Source organism: Phodopus roborovskii, unplaced genomic scaffold, assembly GCF_943737965.1.
Source record: "Phodopus roborovskii unplaced genomic scaffold, PHOROB, whole genome shotgun sequence".
Classification (NCBI taxonomy): Eukaryota; Metazoa; Chordata; class Mammalia; order Rodentia; family Cricetidae; genus Phodopus; species Phodopus roborovskii.
In genome coordinates, this window is record NW_026126517.1 from 8,287,315 (window position 1) to 8,308,569 (window position 21,255).

The 21,255-nt window shown below is 42.7% G+C and overlaps 1 protein-coding gene across 4 annotated transcripts in view; it reads right to left on the reverse strand.

The window, feature by feature from the left end:
• Positions 1–3,130: 3,130 nt before the first annotated feature.
• Ntm (neurotrimin) overlaps positions 3,131–21,255 on the reverse strand; it is a 956,051-nt gene continuing 937,926 nt past the window's right edge. For 2 of the 4 annotated variants that reach the window (XM_051196959.1, XM_051196960.1), the window contains exons 6-10: positions 20,994–21,114; positions 17,976–18,127; positions 15,076–15,111; positions 9,568–9,600; positions 3,131–4,955 (exon numbers count right to left, since the gene is read on the reverse strand). In XM_051196959.1, the coding sequence (XP_051052916.1) occupies positions 4,855–4,955; positions 9,568–9,600; positions 15,076–15,111; positions 17,976–18,127; positions 20,994–21,114 (443 nt within the window). In that variant the 3' untranslated portion in view covers positions 3,131–4,854. The remainder of the gene's footprint in view (positions 4,956–9,567; positions 9,601–15,075; positions 15,112–17,975; positions 18,128–20,993; positions 21,115–21,255) is intronic. The other 2 variants (XM_051196961.1, XM_051196962.1) reach the window with 2 other exon arrangements.

A 21,255-nucleotide genomic window follows, 5' to 3' on the forward strand; every position in this document is an offset into this window, starting at 1 on the left:
GATGGGAGACTCATGAAGCTGTGGGAGACAAATGCAGAGAATCACAAATCATGAGGTTATTAATTTGCATTTAGTGTCTTACAGGAGGATGAAGTCAAGTGCTCATGGAAATAATGTTTGAATTAAGAATAGTGAGAAGGAAGATCTAATGCTTTGAGTGGCTTGATTGGAGAGTCAAAGAATAACAAAGGAAATACTAACCACACAATCAAATACCAATGAACAAGGTCTGAGTCAAATTAGGTCTGGCATTTGGCTTAGAATTTTAAAAGCTGTAAGTTCAAAATAGATGCTTTTATTCCCTTTATCAGACACTATGAATGTCAATTGTTTTAAGCTGATTGTCTGCTGAAGGCAAATGACTGCATGCAGGATGCTTTTGGCCAGGTGTACTTATCACCTGGCATTGTGGTTCTGAACAAGCAAAGATTGCTAGTTTTCCATAATCATCCCTTTGCATATATTTTTTTCTTCTTTAAATGACAAGTATCTCATTTTTACTAACAATTATAGTAATAGAATACCATTAATGTTTTTCTGTGCTCACATTGTACACTTTTTAATCAAACATATCTACACAATAGGTTCTTGTGATTGAAAAGGGCTACTGTCTTCTAATATAAACTCAAGGTCCAGAAAGTAGAAGATAAAGATGGAAGAGACTAGTGAAATGTGCCAACATGCAACCAGATTTTTGTGTTAATTCCTCCAACCTCTTATCTCTAGCTTGAAGAATAATAACTGACATTCATCATCACCAGCCCCAGCACATAATGTGACCACTAGTGCATCACTGATTGTGAACATAGCTCCCAATTGGTATTGTCTATAGATCAGAGGGCAGACTTTGAATGAGTCTTCACAATGCTTCAAGACAGACCCACTGTGGAGAATATGTGTGTGGGAGACTCATTTGTGGAGAATGGAAACATATTGCACATCTGTGTGTCTGGATAAAAGCAGGTATTCCGTTGGAAGGTGAACAGGACTATAGGAATGTTGATGAAAATGGTTAAGGCTTTATAGTGGTCCTCTTTGGATTCATAGAGGTTGCCATGGTATAGTAATTTGCCAGTCTCTGATGACAGTTCCCCTGCGGGACATTCTAATGTTGATGCAGATGGAGTGGATCTTAAGTAGGATGGTGACTGATCTGTGAGTTACAAGTGGTCCAGTACACATGGACTTATTTTCTATTTGGCTTGAAGAGAAAAAAATCCACCATAGGTTCTATTCTGGATGATTGTTTCTACAGATTTTGATAAGCACATCGAGCACATTATTGTTTCCAACAAAGAGTTTTTACTCTACGCTTCTATATCAGCTCCTGCCTCCCCCTATGGTGAATCCTAAATTGACTTGAAGGCTGAGGGAAGAGAATGCCATTCATGTTTAGTTTCCTAAGCAATTTTGGGCTCATAGATCTTCTAACCAGAGAATAAACTTTCACTTCCAGGATGCAATAGGGAGATCTCTTTACTGGTGAACCCGTCAGTGATAGGGAAATGATCCCCCAAGAACATGCTTTTCCATAACCCGATCACCAAAAACCCCACAGGCAAAAGGAGCATGAATTGACAGTGATAGGATCAAGCCTTACTCGTCAATGCTACTTTATAGTGCTGGTTGACATCAACTCGGGGCATGATGCTCATGGGCTGCTCTGAGGCATGATTAGTGACAAGGATATTAGTAATGTCAACTAATAGTAGTTTAGGAGTGGTCCATAGATACCTAGCAGTGGTATATTTGAAAGAGAAATCTCCTATTCCAACAGAGGTTGGGAGTCCTGTTGTCCTGTCTCAGTAAGTGAAGCTTGGGTAGTGTATCTTTGCAGCAGCTCTGGAATAGCCTCTCCAGGGGGATTTCTGGCTTTTACATTAGAAACAAGACAGTCACCCATGTTTTCTCTACTTGATTCCAGTCATCTGTGTTCTGTAAGCTAAATCCACCAGTGTGGACAGAGGCATGGGAGGGTTAGAAACTCTCCCTTGGTTCCTTCATTCTTTTTCCCCTCTATAATTAAGAAAGTATTGACTTTATTTCTTGGAGCAGTTTTAGCCTTAGAGAAAATCGAGCACACAATGTAACAGAAAGAAATACATTTGTGTCTCTGAATCTACATATAAAATACTTTCCTATATGAATAAGCAGTTACAGGCTCCCAACATCAACTCCCTATACTTTCTTGATTCCAGGAGAGCACTGTTTTGGAAATAAGTCCAATTCTACTTACCTATTGCATCTGATAAACCTTTCTCTGCTTTTAATTCATTCCTGTCTTGCCTTTCTACTCTTACTTTGCATCCTAAGAAAATATAAGGCCCCTACTTCCAGTGGTTCTGGGATGGGGTGGGAGTAAGATCAATGCAACCCAAGTCTAGAAGACTTAGCCAGACTGTTCCACACTCTATTGAGTTGTCTGGTACATGAAATTTCCAGTGAAGAGTGTAGTTGATGTGGAAGGATAAAGGCAGGCAAAGAGATAAAGTAAGGGATTCCATGTCAGTGTTGCTAGTGGCAGCTGGAAATGCCAGCACTCCTTTCAAATACCATGACTTCTTTCAGGCAAAGCTTATGCCTAAAGTCACAAGGACTGTAATTCCTGACTTATCAGGCCAAAACCTCATTTTTGACTCACGATCTTCTATGTGTTTCATTTCTAGAATCGGCCTTAGAATTATTTGAATATTGTTATATTAAATATTTCTTTCCTCTAATTTATCGGTCTAAGTGAGGTTTGGGGGGGGGTGGCAGACATGGAAGGCAGTCAGTTCTCAGAATCTTAATTCATAATATTTGGAGTTATTTAACACACACACACACGATGAAATCATTGGAACTAGCAACCATGACTAGACTTGACTATCTGATCTACAAGGGAATTGAAGAACAGTAGGATAGTGGTAGCTTCCAACAAGACTCCCTGAAGGTCTTGAAGGTATTAATGCTCTCCTTGCATCAACAGGGAGGATGAGGGATGTCTCAAACCCCATTGTCTATCAGAGCACTTGCCAAGGCAAACTCTTGCCCCTTCCAGGAGCAGTGTAATACTCCTATCTCCATCCTTCAGCCAGCCAGGCAAATTCACACCCCCCACCCCCATTACAGAATGAGGTATCACACCAAGTGAAGAGGGACATGGAACACTTTTTAATGTCAAGTCAGAGACAACCCACCCCTCCCCTATCCCCCATCCCACTTTCCCTCATCACATCCAGGACCCCTCCCCGAGGCCTCTCTGGTCCCCAGACTGGGAAGGAAAAAAAAGGTTACTTAAAAACTGCATTTTTCTTCTCTTTCATACACACTCACACGAAGGTGAAAAATTAAATAAAATAAACCGAGAGGATTAAGTTCTCCAGTAGTCACAAAGGCATCAGGAATTCCCGAAATGGGCTAAAGCAAGTGATTACTGACTGTTGGTTTAGTTGGTTCAGTTGCTTGCTGTCCTTTAATGCCCCAAGGTGTGATGGAGAAGCCAAGCTGGCAGCCTCTGCAGCAGAGAGCCACACCTGGAAAGATGCTGCGCCTGGTATTAGTTATTGTTTCTGTTGTCCTTTCCGCTTTTTAGAAATGTCTCTGACGTGTAAATAACCCAAGGGGGGGAAAAAGGAAGGATCTGATTACACAATTACCAGTAAACTCTATCATCTTTTAGAAGATCAACACACAGCTAACGCCATATACAGCATGCAGTAATGTCTGAGAAAGGACCCTGCTGAGAAACAAAATGGCTAGAACTCTAACAAAAAAAATATATGTATATATATGTATATATATACTGTATAATATATGCCATCAAAAGAATCATAGCCAACAAACCAAGGTAGCGTGTAGATCAACCTTCCATTTCTAAGCAGTAGGTAGATAGCATAGTACTGTCTGCATGAAATGCTGGAATGAGGAAGAAGCTGTAACACTGGTGGAGTGTTTGTTAAATCAGATGTGTGTCTGGTGGATTCACCAAACCCTCACCAGGCGGTTAGGACCTCAAGTGTGGTCTACCAGTTGTAAACCTCGATAAAACATATACTATTTGCTTTCAATGCTTACTAAACACGCTTCTCTTCACCCCTCTCCTGTGTATTTTTAGTTTTGCCTCTTGCTTTTACACTAAGTTCTAGACTCATATCAGAAAATATAATTAATAAAATTAATAATGAATCAGAATCCCTTATTATCCATGATGTCCATGTGGTAAAATGACAAAAAAAAAAAAAAAAAGAAAGAAAAAAGTTAAATGATATTATTTTATGACTGTCACTTGTGGGATTATGGTGCTGTCAGGCTGTCTTGTTTCCTTTTCTTTCTATTTTTTCTGTTTTGTTGTTTGTCTTGTTTTGTTTTGTTTCTTCTGATTTCACTCTTCATGACACATGCCACCACGGCGCAGCCCACCAAAGGGCCCTCTGCGGCACATCTAGGTCCCTGTTTCTCACTCTGTGCTTGTCTCTATGGACCGGTAGAAATTGGGATGGCCGACTCCAGAATGTTCCATGGTGGGGCACTTTAGTGGGCAGAGTGGCTGAGCCCTTGCCCACCCTGGCAACAGAGAGGTCACACAGTGCAGCTTGTGGGTGGGTCCAAGCCAGGTGTGCCTTCTTCCCATTTGGGAAAAGAAAGAAAACTCAGTGGTATCTAATATCTGCAAGGCAATTTTCAAATTTCCTTTTTTTTTTAAGCTTTTTTTTCTTTCCCACAGTTTTGTTTGTTCCCCTCCCTCGAATTTCTGCCCCATTGGCTGTGATTCTCTGAATTTCATTGGATTCTGACTTGTCGCTGTCGTGTTGCAGTGCTGTTGTGTTGAGATGCAGTGGCGGCAGCTCTCCCCAGCAGGGACAGGGACTCCCTTCAAAATTTGAGAAGCAGGTGTAAGACAAGAAGAGGGAGGAGCCAAATGCAGCCTGCCCTCCTTGATGTCCCATTGTTCACTTCACTAACAGCACCTGGGCCTGTGGAGAGAACACACATGTCATGAGCTACTTGCTGCAAGATGGGAGAACTCATCACCTGTCACTTGGTCTCCTGTCATTTCTACTAAAGCTTAACTTTAGGATGAACAGCTAGTGTTCTAACAACAGAACATTCTAAGACTCTCAAATGGATCCTCAGGGTGTAAGCAGAAGCCTTCTCTGGCAGAGAAGACACTGCAGAATCGCCGTTTGCCCATGGCATAACATGCTTCAATAATGTCAAATCCTTGATCTCTTGGCCACTTTCCCCATTACCCATCATCACCTTCTGAGATCTGACTACCTCAGAAGTATACAGAACCTTCAGGAAAGGACTTGGTGAGCCCTTCCTGTAGTCTCTCTCCTTGCTGCTGTTCCACTGAACAAAATGACTCTCAGTCTCAGGGAGATGCTGGGATTCCCCCTGAAGTCCTTGGCCTCTTTCCCATCTGGGTGAGGTATTGTCAGACTTTAGCTCAAGTGTCTCACATGCCCAAATGAGTGTATACAGGGTAGAGAGAAGACTAATCAGGGAAAAAGACCATGTTCTATGTTATGTGGACAAGCGTTCACCTAGGGATTAATGTGGACATGGGCATGCAGTACCTTCATCAATGAATGACTATTGGGAGGCAAGTTTTGTTATGAGGCATTTATTCACCTGGTTTACAAATAGATACTCTGCCAAAAACATGAAGCAGTAGAACTAACTCCAAGGTTAAAACTCCCCATTAGCTTCCCTATTGTTACATACAAACTTATGGGCTACTTTAGCTCTTGGGTCTAAGGACTTCCATAAAAAAAAGGCAATGATGATTCTGGAATAGTACACTTGGTTAGAAATCAGATGCTTTAGACACTTAATGAACAGGTACATGATCTCTGATTAGACCTGCTCGGATCTGCTCTGGCACATTGAATTTCTCAGAGTTACTTAGAACTGGTGACCATACTTAGTCCTGTCGCCACCTGAACACTGCTGGAACCTGATTACCTGACTCGGGAGCTCAGCACTGGAGTCACTTCTGGTTAAATCAGACCAGATTCAACTAGGCTTCCTGATTGCACATGGGCTTATTCTGTCAAGTCCTAGAATTTCTGACCTAGCTACTGTCCATATGATTGCATTTCTTGGTCCTTCAAAGTCAGCAGCTGCCAACCTCATGTTAGCCTGGGTTACAGGTATCACACACTGGCAAATTCTTGGCAATGTTGAGTCATCACGCTGAAAAGCCCAGGGGACCCTATTCTGCTCTGTGCCTGCCAGGAGAGGTGATCCAGGAAAAACAAAGTGGAGAGCTTTCTTGGGGACACAGGTGAAGAAGAAGCATGATCAGAAAATTACTGAGGACTCACCTTTCAAGTGCTCACATATTGTAGAATCTGGCTGCTAGCTTTCCATCCAAAGTGGCACTAAGAACTCCCTCACATTGTTGTCTTCACACACTTTCCTTGTATTACAGAGAGATGTCGCTCTTTGACTCCCCAAGTAAAGATGTCCTATGCTTTGAGGGAGTCTTCCCTCTCTGAACTGTTCTGTTCTTTCTACTTAGCCCTTTGTCTGTGCCAGTGGCTGTGAGATCTTATATACAGATCATAGAAACCAGGTTCTATTTTCATCCCTGGTAAAGTTAGTGGTCCATTTCATATTTCTACATGTGCCTTGCCCAGTGCAATTTGAAACATGGCCTGTGTACTTAGTCTGTGGGAATCTATCAGATCAGATCTCAGACTGTAGCACATCTCTCTCTCTCTCTCTCTCTCTCTCTCTCTCTCTCTCTCTCTCTCTCTCTCTCTCTCATCTGTTTTAATTCTCTGAATATTCAGGTATTTAGCTTTAAAGCCCATTCCTGCCCAACTACCTGACATGGTCAAGAAGATAGTAAGGGGCAAAAGAGATGGAGAACACATGCCACCCTCTTGAGAACACATGGGCACTCCATTTCTCCTTCCTCCCCCCTGCTTCCATACTTAACTGAAAGGCAGAAGCCACAGGCAATAAGAATACAGCAGAATCCCTGCCTAGGTCCCATGTAAGAACAGTCCATGCAAGGCTGAACACCTTTTTCCAGCCTGAAGCCTCTGTACAGTGGTCTGATAGCTTTGCTGGGTGTTCTCACTGAGGCTTTTGTGCAGTTACATTTGTACACCCCTCAGAGTTCCACTGTGCTTCAGGTGTATGCTGGGAAACTACAGGAAGTCTACAGGGAGAGCTCTTAAGCCAGCAACCTACAGGAAACAGAAGAATGCCTGTGAACTCATCTTGCTTGGAGGAAGGGTTGTCTTGGTGAGATTTACAGGGCCTTCATGGTGTTCATATTCACCAGAGACTGCCCACTGACTCCACGCTAGACACATACTCTTTCTCCTTCCCACCCTGTCTGTCTCTTCGGCATCTATGGCAAAACATGATTAGAATGAAGGAGCAGGAGATAGATGGCTCAAGGTAAGATGTCTGTCCATGCCTTCTGGAAGACACGCCTGCAGCGACTCGCCTCACAAGTCACAGTTCACCATCTACCACTACCACTGCCACCAGCTGCTGGACCTCCCCCATTTATCCCTTAAATTAACTTCAGAGTTATGTTGCCACACCTAAAATTGTTCCAGTACATGGGGGTCACACGTTCACACACATACACACACACACACACACACACACACACACAGGCAGGCAGACACAAACACACAGACACACAGGCAGACACAAACACACACATACAGACACAAACACACATGTGGACACAGGCAGACACAGACACATATGCACACACATACACATAGGTAGACACACACACACACACACACACACACACACACACACACATGCGCACACACTGGCTGGCACTCCCCAGCCATATTCTTTTCCTTTCCCATGCTCACATTCTCTAGCTCACTGAAACATTCTTCATTTAACTCCCTCCTATTCATTATTCCAGCTTCAAGGCTAGACCTCCAGTGCTTTCCTATAGGCAGAACTCCTTGATTCTGTCATAACATATCCATTCCACTGTTAAATGTGCCCCAGAATTGTAATATTCTAATTCTCCCATTTGTCTGACATGAAGTTTCCCTTAAGTGCTATCATCAACTAAAACCGGTTCTTCCCTCCTCCCTTCTTGTTGTTTGTTTGAGACAGGGTCTCTCTACCTAGCTCAGGCTGAGTTAGAAATCTTAACTTCCTGTCTCAAGACCCCAAGTTCTAGGGTCATAGGTGCATGCCACCCACATTTGGCTTGTTACAACTTCCTAATGGCAGGGTATGTGTCTCACTGACCATGGAAGGTAGTCAGTGTTACCTGACTGAGGGAGAGCCCTGACTGAGGCTGGCATGTCTCTGTTTGCCTTGCACTTCTGTTCTCAATTTTCTTATAATTATATTTTTTTTTAAAAAAAAATCAAACCATATAAATATTTTCATCTCGGTGTCTTCTGCTTTATCTCAAATTCTTTTACAGAAATCCTTCTTCCCCTTTTCTAACTCTGTCCAACAAAGCCACCAAAGGTCCCAGGACTGAACACTCTATCCAGAAGCAAAGCTTCATGGACTAGGGATTTGAGAGTGATAGGGAGCTATTGCAGTGTCTCAGGACTGGGCTGAGGATTGCAAAGTTTTGGAATTTGTGGAAACTTTACTTTTGAAAGCTTAGGAGGCTTCTCTGGTCCCTTGGCTTCTGTTTACATATGTAATTTGCTTCCCACCAGCACAGATCATGTATCTTCACAGAAGGGTGAGGTCAATGGCTAACTCATCAGGGCACTGCCGAAGGCTGGCATGCCCCACTATGAGAAAATACTGCACAAATACCAGGGGAAAGGGCCATGGGGCGAAGCCTTTTATCCAGGCCGGCATAGGTCACAGCCTGCTGAGAGCAAGGCTCTTCCACAGTAGATGCTAGGGAAGTGGCAGCTTATCCCATCCGTCTGTCTGGTGACACTGTCACTCAGATGAGGCATCTGTTCTTCACCCAGCCACTCCTCCACTCCACATTGGATGCCTTTATTGCCACTATCTCATTAGAGAGCAGCGAAAGCCTAAAGAGACTAATTACCAGGACAGTTAGGGTCTTGAAGAGCGGGGATGAGTGTCAATTATCCATCGGAAACATCTGGTGCCATGAAAGCCTCAAATAAGACACATTTTATTCCTGTCCCAGTGAGTCACCCAAGAACCTCCCCTTTCCTCCCAAGGCCTCTCCCCAGTTTTCTTCTAGCTCCAAGTTAGAGAAGGAGAGCAAGGGATAAGCAAAGGAGGCATGCAAGGCTATGGCCTGAGAAGATTGATGCACTAGAGAGAGCTTCGGGGGGGGGTTAGGCAAGCCCAGCGACAGGGTCCCAGAAGCCAGCTCTTGGGAATACAGGCAGGTGCCCATTAGTCCCACCATAAAGACCAGTTAGACTCATGCAAGTGGAGAAACTCTGGCAGGCGGTGACGTCATTGGGAATAGAGTTAATCTAGGTTGATGACAAATCACTCAAGAGTCAGGGAGAGGTCCCTCTGGAATGCTTGAGGGTGAGCTTAAAGGAGAAGGTGTCTAGGAGGAGGTGAAGAAAACTACATACCCTGTTCCCACTAAGGCATCAGTTGCCTGAGAGAAGTAAATATACAAACCTTTCCAAGGGGTCAAGGCTGTAGTTTTCACTTCTAAAAAAAATTAAAAATAAGCCACTGTTAAGGCTGAAAGCATCTTCAAGTGCTTACTTTGCCCTCAGATGGTCTTAGAAACAAGCCAGAGACACTGGCTCAGGAGATTCCCCCAGTCCCTTAGACCTGCCTCTGGTTATGCTGACCACTGTCCATCACCCCGTAGCCCTTCAGTTTTTATTTATTATTATTATTATTATTATTATTATTATTACTGTTATTATTGTTTTAGCTAGAAGTGGACTGGAGGCAGGGAAGAGTATGGGTGACAATTACTGTGGATCACTGACTGACACAGGGACTGTATTTATACACTTGATCTTAGGAGACACTCACTCCTTTGGAATTTCAGCTGCAGAGTCAAACTCTCTTCATAGAAATGTCCATTCTTTCATCAGACTGTCCCCCATTCACTGAATTCTGTGGTGTTAAGTATAAAGTTGACAGATACAGTAGGATTTATACTCCAGCAATTTGAGTCTGGGTACCCATGCTAATTATAAAATGTGAAAGTATGACTTGCTTTTACTTAGGTCTTGTCCTTTAGAAACACTGATAAGTAGGCTCTTAGATGGCAGGGGAATCTTGACCTTTGATATCTGAGTTCAAGCTGACCCTGATAGGACTCTCTCTCTCTCTCTCTCTCTCTCTCTCTCTCTCTCTCTCTCTCTCTCTCTCTCTCTCTCTGGGGCCACGGGAGACCATGCCATCTATACCTGTGCTGCAAGACTGGGTCTTTTCAGAAACCCCTGTAAATACATAAAGACAGAGAATTCTTTCTTGACTAGATGATGAAAGAGCTCCCATTCTCCTAATTGCAAGCTCTTGGAAACATAGACAGGGTTTTCTCCATTTTTCTGTGGCTACCAACAGCTCTGATGGCTTGATTTGTGATAACCATTCACCTTTTATTTTACTTTCTAGCCAGGGGCCTGTGCAGTTGCTCATCTGCATGCAGGGAGCATATGAAGCATTAACAAAGTTTTGGGCTTTGGGCACTGAATTGTTACCCGAGGAATCTGTTCTTTGTGCAGAGGTACTCACATTCAGAGAGATAACAGTCTTTGATGCAGTGCACCCTAACTGCAACCACAGTGTTTGTAGCAAGACAAATGTACTTTGTGCTTCAGACTCTGGAGTTATTCTTTAATGGAGCCAGGCTTACAAATCCTCCTGATTTGTGTATATTATCAACCTTAAGACACCCTTTTGAATGTATAAAGATGTGAGAGGTGGCCCAATGTTTGGTCATTGAAGGAATGACCTAGTTGAAGTTAAGATTGGAGAGGGAAGCCAGATGTGGTAGCCCTGATGTCTTGTGCACAGCATGGACAGTCTTTTGGAATACATTCTTGGCCCTTGGAACAGTCCAGAAGCTGAGGAGGGGCTGATTTACCAGTGTCAGTGACAAGAAAGAAGGTGAATGGAAGGAAGGACAGCTTGAAGAGATGTTGGCAGATAAAGAAACCATGCAGACTTTGCCCTCAGACCACAAGTAGTGAAAACATATGGTGTCCTGTAGGTTGTTATTCAAAGAGTAGTGTGGGTACTGGCTCAAACAGGGCTACAGGAGGACAGAAGTAGTTTTTTTTTTTGTAGACCTAGGACCTTGAGGAAGAGTTATAAGCTGAAGGCACACATTCCTGCTTCAGGAACCACACCAAAAATCCAGAAACAACTTACACACAATTGTTCCCATATAGTTCCCCTAGCCCTGGTACAGCCATTTGAAAAACAAAACAAACAAACAAAAATAAATCAATTCTTTAGCATTTAGTAGGTAAAGGGCAAATTGACACTTGTCTCAACCTTATCAAGAACTCATTCTTTTGGGTCTTTTCTAGGTCACAATATTTCAGCCCAGTGTTGCTTAATGCAGCAGGGGTGAAATGCCGGCCTGCTGTACCTTCTGTGGACTGTAGACCACTTTTGTTCTAGCATCAAGAAGAGGTACAGGAGGTTTGGCTTCATCCTCTCTGTCATGGGGACATTCTGAGAACCTCCTGAGCCAGTGGTAGCCCTAAGCTATATGTTTCGAGTGACATCTTAGCTGTCAAGAAAAGAAACACAGCTGGGTATGATTACCATGATTTAACATATCTTGAATCCCAGCACTTGGGAGGCAGACACAGGCAGATCTCTGTGACTTTGCGGCCACCTTGGCTACCTAGTGAGTTCTAGGACAGTAAGCCAGAAAAAAAAAAAAGGGTGGGGGGGGGAGAGGAGGGGAGAACTGGGGGATGAAAAGATAGCTCAGTACTTGAGAGCCCTGGCTATGCCTATTCTTGCAGAGGACCCAGATTCAATTCCCAGTACTACATGGCAGTCCTAACTGCCCATAACTCCAGTTCCGGGGAATCAAACACCTTATATCACAAAATATTTGCAGGTGACATAGACATGTAATCAGACAAAACACACACACACACACACATAAAATAAAAATAAGCAATTCTTGGCAATCCAAGTAGTTTTCTTCTGTATGACAGACCTTGATTAAAAATTATCTGATCCTTTTGCTAATGATACATTATCATAAAGCCAAACAGAAACCTGGTGGTGTGGTAAAGATTAAGAAAGGGAAAGCTGGAGGGAAGAGGCAAGAGAGAACAGAAGGGAAGAAGGGAGAGAGGAGAGAAGGAGGGAGGGAAAATATATAAAAAGGAAAAGAATCCCCTATGTCAAATAACATCACATATTTCTGCTCATTCCAGAAATGATCGTTATGTCAGCAAAGGAAATAAATACTCATAGCTGAAACCAAATGCTTAGGTAAGTTCAGGGCTGGCCTCTAAATCTCAATGGGAGAAATTTGCTTCTGGGTGAATATGTTTGTTCAAGTCACTCTTCTAGAAAAGAAGATAACAGATTTATTTTTTTCATATACATGCCATAGAAATGCTGACTGCATTGATTCCTTGGTAGGTTGACTTAGCTAACTATGTTGAATTTTCTGCAGGAAGAACTGATCATCTTCTGAAATCCAGGAGTAAATATCTGCTTTCGTTGTCCATTCTTGAATCCTGGGAGGCTCACAGGTATTAATAAGCCAACATTTCTGAACCCACGGATATCATCAGATCTGAGAAGATTGAAGATAGAGGACCAACAGATGAGGAGAGAGCAGCTGGGGAGCTGCTGAGCCTGCAGTGTGGGCCCTGTGTTCTCACCCACACAGAAGCTCTGTGAAAGACGATGGTACAGCCCAAAGTTCTTATTTATCACTTTGAGAGTCCTGTACCACCAAATATTAATACTGGAAAGTGACATGCAATCTGTTGTGTTTGCAAAAGAGAGGCAGAGAAATATGTCAAGGGTGGCAAAAATGCTGAGGAGGAACAAAATTCTCTTATCACTTCTTGTCCATTTAGATATTAGGCACCAAGGCAGCCTCAAATTTCTCTAAAGGCCAAGGGTTTCCTGTTGTGGAAACCCATACATTCCTGTAAGTCTTTGTGCATGTAAGAAGAAGTATTCCTCAGGAAAACAGCTATGTTGTCTATTATATAGGAAAACAGCCATGGTAAGGGGAGGGGGGATGAATGCAGATAAATGAGAAGAACAAGGTCAGCTTCTTCTAAAGTCGGCCAAGCTTTACAGTCTAGTCCAGTGGTTATGCTAAAGGACACATGAATCTGTCGGGATGTTCCAGACTTCTATAGTCTAAAATTTCTGACCTAGCTTACATCCAACAAGTGACTTCTAGGATGAAGGGGTGAGAGGAAATCATGATGGGGGGGCAGAGACTTTCTCCCAAGTTTTGTTGCACATGCCTTCGTTTGGGGAGATGCCACTCCACCAGTTAAATGTAACTTCAATTAAGAATTGCTAGTTAGGGACTACTCCTTGGATGTGAAACATTCCTGCTTCCTCTTACAATTTAGTTCTAGTGGTCAGAATTAGCATAATGACTGCTGACAGCGTCTGTCCTTTCTATTACTAACATTAGTGCTTTTCTAATGCCCTTTATTTTGGCTCTGAAAAGTGCCTCGTTTGGGAGTTCAAAGGCAGAAGTTGCAACACAAGTTGAGTCTGAATAATCCATGGACTTTTCCTTTTTTCTTTCCTGTTCATTGTTTCACTTTCTTGCTCAGTGCTATACATCACACGGGGGGGGGGGGGGGGGGGTTGGTAGGGGGCGGGGGGGGGCGGATAATGTAGCCTTGCCTCTTTTTTATGATAAAAGCAGTTTTTCTTCACTTGTCACATAGCTCCCCTGTTATTCATTTCTTTCTATCTTTCCCTCCACCTCCTACATCTAATGTATTCTCCTGTGAGTGTTCACGCAGTTAGAATGTAAATGGATGAACAGGGTGGGTGCAGGGGAGGAGTGGGATGAGGGAGGTCAGTAGACTGTGTTGGAAATAAGGAGTTCTCCTTGAGCTAACTGAGGGGCCAAAACAGTCATTAAAGGCTAGAACTATAGCTCAGTGGTAAAGCATTGTCTAGTATGTGGGAGGCCATGAGTTTAATATCAAGCATGACAAAAACAAAGCAAACAACAACAACAAAAACTACTGTGCTCTAGAAGAGGAAAGTGATATATGGTGACAACTTTACAATATATCACTCACACCTCATGAATGGACCTGGAAGAAATGGGAAGAGACACCAAGTATCTATAGAGTGGCAAGAGCTACACAAGTCATTGATAGGCAAGAGATGAGAGTTGTAAGGGAGGTCAATGGGCTGGTGAGAAGAAACTGAAAAGAAACAAATACATGGAATGTGTCCTTGTGGAGGGAGTCCTTGTCTTTTAGCCAGTATCTGGAGACTCAAGATGTGATGGTGTTCTTTGGAGCCTTTTAAGTGCTGAATGCTGGGACCATTATAAAGGGCAGATTACACTTTGTAAAAGATGGAAGTAAATTCAAGTGAGGTTATATGACTCATCTAAGAACTGGGGCCTCTTAAAGGTCATCTATGAGCTACAGCTCTTTGGTGCCCCATCCTGGATCACTACTTGCACCATCAAGCCTTCCTTGGAAAATCTGTGGATCAGGTGATGGTGATGTGTTTTTTGGACTGTGTGAATCACCTTGACAATTGTCTGAGTCTGTTGTTGATCTATGTCAACAGAACTCTTCATGTGCAAACTTAGACACCATTGTCCTGAGGTACCACTGTATTAAGCAGTTGTATTGTCTTCTCGTTGGTTCACATTTAGTTTCTGAAACCCTTTTCCTCATGCTCATCTCTGGGTTTGGCATTTTAATGATGCTTTGTTTGCCTTACTAATATCAGCTCTCCTAGAGAGTGTGTGCATGGGTTGGGCCCAGGAAAAGCCTGCCATGGCATTTTCCCAGCCCCCAGGAGTCTCCTTAAATAGCCATCCACTGCCACATTCCTGCAATGATGATCTTACTGCTAGGAATACCAGGAAAACAACACCAGGGATAGGGCGAGGGGAAGGGTGAGGGTGAGGTCTTTAGGACTGAGAAGGGAAGGAAAGCAGAAGGCAAGGGGGATACTGACCTTGCAATAAAGTTGAGCTTGTAGGCTCATTTAGTTCTAAATCGGGTGAGGGACATACAGGAGAGAAAAATGAAAACAAACACATATATTATATACAGTCGCTATATATTTTTCATATATAGTTTGTATACTGCCTTTCACAAGCATTTCTAGAGGAAAGGATAAATAAAGGAAGACACAAACCAAAGGCCATAAGACAAGGTGCAGCAAGACAAACACTGAAATGCTTTCTGTCCCTTAACAGGAATGGGAGGATAGGAAGCAAGGTAATTTCCAGTGCAGATGGATCCCATCTTTGTTTCTGCTGACATTGGGAGCTAAGTGTAAACAAAGGAACAAAGCCCCTTGCTGGGTGAAATTTTTCCTACCACATCTTCACCCCATTATCTTTCAGATAAAGATGAAATCCAGCAATTTCTGATCTCATCTGAATTTCATTAGGACCCCCTGGAATCCATGTTCAGGAACATGGAAGCAATGGTCTCAGAATTCTAGGACTAGCTCTATGATCCCAGAGTCTAGACGCTCAGAGCCTTATTGGTAGTTAATGGCAAAGTCTACCCTGCTTCTATAGGACTTACATCTCCCAAGATATAAGCTTAATAGGAGTTTCTTACACCAGAATCCCTCACTTTCAGTTTGACATGAAAAGGATACACTTTTATGATCTATGTGCAAGTTGATGACAAAATAGCAATAATTGAGCTGGCTTTCTGCAATGGCACTAGAACAAATATAATCACAGATGCTCTATATTCACAAAAGTAAGTGCTACTGTCCAATCTGCCTGGTCTGCTTGGTGGCTCCTACTGAAAATGACATAGAGCATTACCTATGAACTTTGGAGCCACAAAAAAAAAAAAAAAAAAAAAAAAAAAAAAGCCTTAACGAGATAGGGGGTTGAAAATGCTCATCTTGCACATTATTGGAATTTTACCAGCTCCATGGAAGAACGGTACCCATGGAGATCTTCTGTGATGGGCTCCTCAGGAATAGTTTCACAAAATTTGAAAGAGTTGCAAGTTTGTCTCTTCCTCCTAGAGATTTTCTATGTTACAGCTCTGAGATCCCCTCCATTAAGGAGCAGCTCCACCTGTACTCCATTCATCTGTGGTTGACCCAGGCCTCCTCTACTTATTTGCAAATGTGCTATTAGTTCATAATGAACATTTAGCAAACCCTAGAATCTAGGAAGCTGGCAATGATAAAAATATCCCAAAGGAGGTAGACTGTGTCTTATTGTTGGTGGGAATGGAGGGAAAACAACATTGTAATTGCCATATGTAGGTCTGTTGAAAAAAGAAAAATATAAAACAAAACAACAAAACAAAAAAGAAACAATGGCAAAGACATTTCTTTCTCCATCTTAGAACAGAGAGGTGTTTTAAGGAGCAGGAAGGTTATTTGAAAGAATGGACATGGCTGTGGCCAGAGATTGGGATGTGGAAGGTACTGGGGGGAAACACTATATATGCTTTAGATTTTCGAGCAGAAAGAAATGGACTTGCCACATTTCTAACCCTACTCTCTGTGCACAAATACAGGCATTTCCCATCAATCCCCAAAGGACTGACAGATTACAGGGGCATATGGGAGAATCTGTATAACTATTCCCATACACAAAGGGAATTCTGATTGCTTTCCATGTGCTATGACTGTGCTTGTTCAGGTCCTAGACATCTCAGTCAGTCTAGTCACAGCTTGCCCTTTCTCAGCTGTGTGTTCTGGGATCAAATATGGCCTTCTCTTTTGCAGCCCCCTCAGATAAGGCTGAGTTGCATTTCATATGCTAAGTAGAAGGCTGGGAAAGTGGAATTGAGAAGCAGAGATAGTACCATACTCAGGTGTATCTTTAACACAGGGAATGGAGGAAACAGATTGGGAAACTTGACAGTCATTGAACTTGGTAGAGTATGGAGAAATGTGCTCTAAAGGCAACCAGAATTAATCACATGACCCATCAGAAGCATCTGAACACATTAAGGCTTTAAAGCCATTGGCAGACACCTGAAGTCCTTCTTGATGGTAGATAGGCAAAGTATGCTCACTCCTTGGTAGACATTGCTCACAGGGTATAGACATAGAGTGCTTTCGAAGAAGCTTTCTTGCTGCTTCTGCTATGAATACAGTGGCTATGTATGAAATGAAGGCAGAAAAAAATGCTTTATAAACTTAGTCTCTCAATTAAGAGTTAAAGAATCGGTTCATGAACAACGATATGAGAACTTTTAAGATGATGGTGAGGATGGGCAAATGTCTTTACCAGCCATTGACAAATAGAGAACTTGGAAAATCCCATTTTCCTTCTTCTTTATCTGCCCATCTCTGAAATGAATATTATTAAAGACTCCAAGGGCTGTGATTCAGCTCTTATGAATGTCATTCAGATTTCTTATGTGCCAATGGCTGGGAAAGTTTCAGAAAAGGGAACATGTTATTTAGCCCAGTGAGAAAAGGACTGAAGATGTAAGGGCTCCTCTCTGAGATCTTAACTATTTTGTCCAATTATAATCACTGAGTCAGTTTCGGAGACATCACTGAAGGGGAAAAAGTCATTTTTGGCATCTTAAAGCTAGCTGTTTTAGGACTTTTGCCATTTTAGATAAATGAACATTTCATTTTTTTTCTTTCTCACTTCTGATGCCTGCATTCTCATATGCATGAGTTTCTCTCTCTTCTCTCCTTTCTCTCTCTCTCTCTCTCTCTCTCTCTCTCTCTCTCTCTCTGTGTGTGTGTGTGTGTGTGTGTGTGTGTGTGTCTGTCTGTCTTCTTTGTTAGTCTTTCATTTGCTCTACTTGGGTCACTTCCAAGCCTTTTCTTTTCTTCCATACTCTCTTTCCCTCCACCAACACTTCCCCAGTTCACATTGCCTTGTTACCCATCTCAGGGCAGAGTCTCACCAAATAACATGATGCTGGCATTGGTATGGCCCAACTTGTTGGAAGCCACACAGGTGTAGTTCCCGTAGTCGTGTTCAGAGACGTTGAAAAAGATAAGCTTTGAGAGGAAAGGTCTGTTTTCCACTTTGACTCCCTTCTTTCCTTCAACCAGTCTAAGTAAACAAGCAACAGAAAAAGAAAGGGGGTGAAGGGAAATAAAAAACAAGATCAATTTCTCTCATACAATGGACCTAGAGTCAAGAATTAATGACACCCTCATCCCCCAACCCCCAGCCCCCCAACATGATACCACCATGGTAATTATTCATTCTACTTCATGGAATTATATGTTTCTACAGTTCTTGGGAAGAACAAGCTGCACAGAGTTATATCAGGGATCAGTCTGGAACAGTGTCCCCTGGCTATGTTAGTTTTCTGTAAAAGTCAGCTGATGGGCTGGCAGGACTCACTTTGCTTTGTAGTATAGAGATTTTCCTGTGTGTATCTTCCTTTCTCAAAAGGCCAGTGAACTGGTGTATCAGTGCACCACCCTCACTGAAATATCCTATGGTTCTATGGGATAGCACGAAGCAACCTGCCCTGGGAACAGATACTACTGTTCTATCTCCAACTTGTTATGTAGATGTGAATCTTGTAAAGGGTGTTGTTCAAGGTTCTGCAAGCCACCATGAGGTTGCATCTGTAGCCAGTCTGGGTGTGGGTCCTTTTTCCTAGTTTGGCAGTCTTCTCCATAAAGGAAGAAGTCTTCACAACAGAACCAAGCTGTGAATTGAGTTTTGGCTCCATGGTGGGAAGAGGGTTACTCAAAGCAGGTTCTTCCTTGACAGCTCAGAAATGTCTTTAGCTAAATGCAGTGCAGAGTGGCCAGCAGAGCTTTGCAGCACTTTACACTCCTAGGATGACAAACATCCTCCCTCTCAGGCACTCAGAGATTCCCCCATCCCTTACTGCTACAGACATAAGATTTCTTTGTGAAACTGTAGTCCTCTAAGTGTCCCTGTTAGGTGGGCAAGCTTTTCTAAGTGTAGAATTCCATTTCCTCTCCCTTTGACTGACAAGGGACAAGGAAGGGAAAACAGCAGAAATGTGAAGCCCCCAAAGACATATGAAAAACTGCCTGTCTCCGCCTAAGACACTTCCATTTGTTGCTCAATTCTACTCATGTCAGTGAGAGCGAAATGGGCTTCAGGTGTCATTTACTGGGAAAGATGTCATTTTCTTTCTGAGACCTGAGGCCATGGCTGCCTTGTAGCCTCAGTGGCATCAAGAAGAAAAGCTGAGACAAAGACCCCATAGTAGAAACACTCTTGGCATGCTGGTTGCTGGGACGATAGAGAAACTTACTCAATGGGAGAATATTGGAAATGAGTACATGAACAAATGAATAAACAGACACAGAAAAAACAATGGGAAGCTGTGAATGGATCTTAAGGGGGCCACAAAGTTGCCTGCATCAGAGCTTCTGAGCCAGCACTGGGGCACTGTCTCCCTTTCTCTTTAGAGTAAATGATATCAAAGATGGCAACCCCTGCTTAGACTGGTACTGTGAAGTCAGCTCTCCCTTCCTGTGCCTAAATATACATTTGTGTCATGTTTTTATCACATGCTTTGAGATCTCATTTTTCTGGTATATTTTGTTTATGTTTTTTCCCTATTAGGAATTTGAATAATAGAGTGGTTTAATTTTCACTAAGACTTAGTGTTCAGAAACATATATACATATATATATGTGTGTGTGTGTGTGTGTGTCAATTGAGGGGGGTCTTTAGATCCTGTAACACCAAGCCCCAAGCCTCACATTTTCTTCATCACAATAAGAAGTGTGGTGGCCAAGAAGGATCTCTGATTTCTTTAATGAAGGGAAACAGCTAGCTCCATTCTCACTTCATTGAGTTTGGTCACCTCTTTCTGTCTCGGATCTTCATTTATAAAATGGTGGCTGCCTATTCCACACCTTACTAGAGGCTACCAGGATGTGCCCTAGAACTCCCAAGCAGTAGCAGTGTCCCTCACTGGATGTGGATTTTATGATGGAATGACTGGGTTCTAAATACAATTTATTTTATTGGCTGAGGGACTAGAAGATGCTTAAGGCTTGGATGACTGCATGAGGAAAGAAAAGGGGTAGTGAACACAGGCCCCGCTGTTAGACGATGCTTTGCTGGGATATTCCCATTGCTGTGCTCAGACTCTTTTTTTGGTTTTCCAAATTCAGCCTCCTTTACTCTTTGCTCATCTATCCACAGATCTCACTGGACTTAGTCACTCCTTGAGCACCACTGCCTCTACTTTTATGAAAATATTCTGAACACAGACAGGGCTTACACATTTAGTTGTTGTTCATCCACCTTCAAATAGCTCTTTGATAGTGGTAATTGTCATATTGCCTGGATGTACTGAGCCACTGACCCCTGCGCTGACATGCAATTTGATAACTCCTTGCAATGATCATCTTCACTGACTCACAACAAATGTCCTTGTGATGGCTGCAACAATGGAAAGGAAGGGAACAGTCCTACTCTTTTTCTCCTACAGAGAAATGACAACTTGCACACAAAGGGAGGGTGTAAGAGGGTCATGGGCTCGTACACAGTGGTACTGAGAACTTCAGGGAGGGATGTGGAGACCTATGATGGGCAGGCAACTTGACAGCCCCTCCCAGAGGCAGATAGAATGTCTAAGTTCTGAGAAAATGTTAAAAATAGCTTTCTGTGGAATGCGATATTTTCATGGCATTTAAAGAAATAATCCTTGGGGCTCACAATAATGTTGGTAGCTTTGTTTTCTTATTTTTGCATGGCTAAATTATATTACCTTACAGGTATGCGAATTGTCAAGTGATAACACTGAAGATGACATTAAAAGCCTAGCTGAACTGCCTTTAATTTAGAAAAGGTTTGTTTGCACATCGAACTCCCTTGGGTGTCAGGAGAGGATTTCCATAGATTAGATTATGACTCTCTGCAATCAGGAGTGTGGAAGGGAGGTTAATGAGGAGGGGAGGATTGAGCACTGTACCTCTTGTCATCCTTGAACCACTGGAATTCTGCTGAAGGGACTGCTGAAGCTTCACACTGTAGAGTCCCCTTCTGCCCCACAGGAACACCTGTACCCTTAGCTTCTGAGATGTATGGTGGATCTGCAGAAAAAAGATGGTCCATGCCATTTAAGAGTACTTTTAAAAATGGAAAAACAAAACAAAACCAGAACAAAAAACAAAAACAAACTGCCTCATTCATGCATTTATGCATTTTGTTTCTTACTCTCTGCCCTACTTCTG